This window comes from Clytia hemisphaerica, unplaced genomic scaffold, assembly GCF_902728285.1.
Source record: "Clytia hemisphaerica strain Z4C2 unplaced genomic scaffold, Clytia hemisphaerica genome assembly, whole genome shotgun sequence".
NCBI lineage: Eukaryota > Metazoa > Cnidaria > Hydrozoa > Leptothecata > Clytiidae > Clytia > Clytia hemisphaerica.
The window spans coordinates 20,995-24,119 of NW_027104372.1; the positions used below are offsets into that span (position 1 = coordinate 20,995).

Below are 3,125 nucleotides of genomic sequence, written 5' to 3' on the forward strand. Positions count from 1 at the left end.
ATGAATGTGGTAAGCACTTTTCACAGAAGAAAAAGGTTGCCTGAACTTAATGCAGAAAACCAATGTAAGGATTGCGGTAAGTCTTTTTCATCTGAGAGTACATTGAAACGCCATTTGAAAGCTCACTCTAAAATTATGATTTGTGACAGATGTGGTAAAGGATTTTCTACTGAAGATTTTTTGGTGCATAACAAAAGCTCAAGATGTAGTAAAAAAGAAACTGTTTTTAAATGCAAGGAATGTAAGAAGATATTTTCACAAAAAGGGACTTTAAATATGCACATGAATACCCATACAAAGCCATTTAGCTGTAATGAATGTGGTAAGGCTTTTTCATTGAAGAGAAGTTTGGAGCAACATCAAAGCTCCCGTAAATGTGCCTTGGAATGCATTCAAAGCGATTCAATAAAAGTGATCTTAAAAACACTCTTAAAAGTTACGAATAAATCAATTGATATTGTAGAGCAGGAGGCAGGAATGTATAGAAGATTGAACAAATGAAGTTAATGGTTTTATTCATCTTTTCATACGAACATAATGAACGACACAAAAGATTTTTCAGTTGTTCAAATGGCTTTTCAGTCGGACATTGACTGACGCTTATCTACAGCCCTATATAGATACAACTAAAACACAAGAAATTTATCACAATAATACTAGAATATAGATTACTTAGTGTCGCAGCATCTTCATATAGTCATTGTGTAAGTTTTTATTTTTGAAAACATTTTTGGAAGCATTTTGTAAAAAACGCCAAATTTCACAAAAGTTCTTGCTCATAAAAGTTTGCACGCCCAAAAGTTAATATTTTGGCAAAGAGACTAGTGATTTGATATTTTAAAACTTGTACTAAAGCTGTGTGTGAACTTTGATATACTGCATAAAAAAACTAAAAAAATATTCAATACAAAAACCTTAAGTCATGAATTTTGCCCTTATGTATTACAATGAAGTGAATACAGTCGCTCTCATGTTGTCTTCTGACCAGCCACCAGAACCGTTGGAAAACCAACGGATCCGGCGAGACTAAAACAATCATGCCATTCGCGGGCATTATTGCTCTACCATTGAGCTACGGGACCATGTGGAACCGGTGGACAACATGAGAGCGACTGTATTCACTTCATTGTAAAAACATTAAGTATAAAAAAATTCAAACACACCTAACCAGCAAAAAGTGATCTTATTAATTTGTGCATTTTACATTGTCATTATGCTCCTTAAGATTATGCTTCATTTTGAAACCTTTACCACATTTTTGACATTGGAAAGGTCTTTCTTCAGCATGACACTTCATATGAGTAACTAAATTATTTTTCTGCGAAAAACACTTCCCACAAACATTACACTTAAAGGGCTTGATTCCTTTATGTGTATTAAGATGTCGCTCTAAACTTCTCTTAAATGGGAAGGATTTACCACACTCCTCACAATTAAACATTGGATGCTCATGAACTTTTTGATGGCTCCTCAGATAACCCGGTGTTGAGAATGACTTTCCGCAAGTGTCACAATGATAAGCTTTAATTTCTATATGAATTTGTTCATGCTTCCATAATAATGTCTTTGTTGTAAATGACTTTCCACACTCCTTACATTCAAAACTGTTATGGCTTCTTATATGCTTTTTTAAATCGTCTTTGTTAGAAAAAGATCTCTGACATTCAATGCATTCCAAGGCACATTTACGGGAGCTTTGATGTTGTTCCAAACTTCTCTTCAATGAAAAAGCCTTACCACATTCATTACAGCTAAATGGCTTTGTATGGGTATTCATGTGCATATTTAAAGTCCCTTTTTGAGAAAATATCTTCTTACATTCCTTGCATTTAAAAATAGTTTGTTTTTTACTACATCTTGAGCTTTTGTTATGCACCAAAAAATCTTTAATAGAAAATCCTTTACCACATCTGTCACAAATCATAACTTTAGAGTGAGCTTTCAAATGGCGTTTCAATGTACTCTCAGATGAAAAAGACTTACCGCAATCCTTACATTGGTTTTCTGCATTAAGTTCAGGCAACCTTTGAGTAGATGCCACCTTTATCTTTGCACGATTACGAGATATTTTAAGAGGCTTCACCTTTTCTTGTGGACTGGTTTGCAGTTTTTCTTGCACAGTGATTTTGCATGGAAACATTTTGCGACAGGTTCCACATTGATACTTTATACCATTGTTTTGATGAATGTCCAGATCATTCTGAGTTGTAAATAACGCACCACATTCTTTACATTTACATAACTGCTCTGGATTCTTTGACAAGAGATTTAAATATTGTCCACATATCGCACATAGGTTATTATTTTGATTTTGGTCAGACATTTCAATGTTTGTTGCACTATTATTATTTTCATCTTCTATTTTGTTCAATGGATTAGACTTTATTTCCTCAATAGAGCACTCTTCTATTTGGTCTTCTGCTAGGGTCTTATTCAAATTATTATCATGAAGGATTGCCAACTCGTTATTAACAGACACCAGTTTTATCTTTAGCATTGACATTGTTGAACCGTATTGATAAGGCCAAGGGTTTCTATTATTTTCACTAACCTGAAACATACAAACTTGATAAAGTTCATTCATCATCACTTTGATTACCACTGCCTTTGGAAAATGGAAATTTCAACCACCTATTTTATTGAAAAGCGGTTAACCACATTCCTTGCATTTAGGGTATAAAAATAAAGTATACGTGTAAAAAGTAAATACCTTCTTAAATGCTGTAAAATCCTATGGTATGTTAAATCTTTGATCAATTGTATGTTATAACGAAAAAGGTTCTCCAACAACTATTGACTCAAAACGAAAATCTAGCATCTCTGCAAAGTGCTTCTGCAAGAACATATAATCTTTTATTATTTCGCAACAATATTTCCATAATTTCAATTTTATTTTCTAAAAAACAAACAGAAAATATACATCAAAATCAAATTTTCAATGGAATGTATGGGGTAAAAACAAGTAAAAAGAGTAGAAAAAGATGTGTTTTCAACAAAATAGGAAAAGTGGTAAAACTAGGTAAAACTACTTAAATGCTAAAATTGGGCTGAAGAAAAAATCCAGAGACAAACTTTGGGAAACAATTACTAACTTACTTGTCAGTATAGCAGGTGATTAATTGCTT

At 32.9% G+C, this 3,125-nt stretch overlaps 1 protein-coding gene across 1 annotated transcript; it reads right to left on the bottom strand.

Annotated features, from left to right (window-relative positions):
* Window positions 1-498: 498 nt before the first annotated feature.
* On the bottom strand, window positions 499-2,890 carry LOC136818588 (zinc finger protein 567-like). The gene is made up of 2 exons (XM_067074919.1): window positions 2,711-2,890; window positions 499-2,551 (listed from the first exon to the last, which is right to left on the bottom strand). Exon 2 carries the CDS (start codon window positions 2,501-2,503, stop codon window positions 1,187-1,189), a length of 1,317 nt encoding a protein of 438 aa, XP_066931020.1. The 5' UTR covers window positions 2,504-2,551; window positions 2,711-2,890; the 3' UTR covers window positions 499-1,186.
* Window positions 2,891-3,125: the final 235 nt, after the last annotated feature.

Excerpts from the sequence above, each read along its gene's own strand:
- LOC136818588 (XM_067074919.1), bottom strand. The coding sequence starts at position 2,503 with ATGTCAATGCTAAAGATAAAACTGGTGTCTGTTAATAACGAGTTGGCA.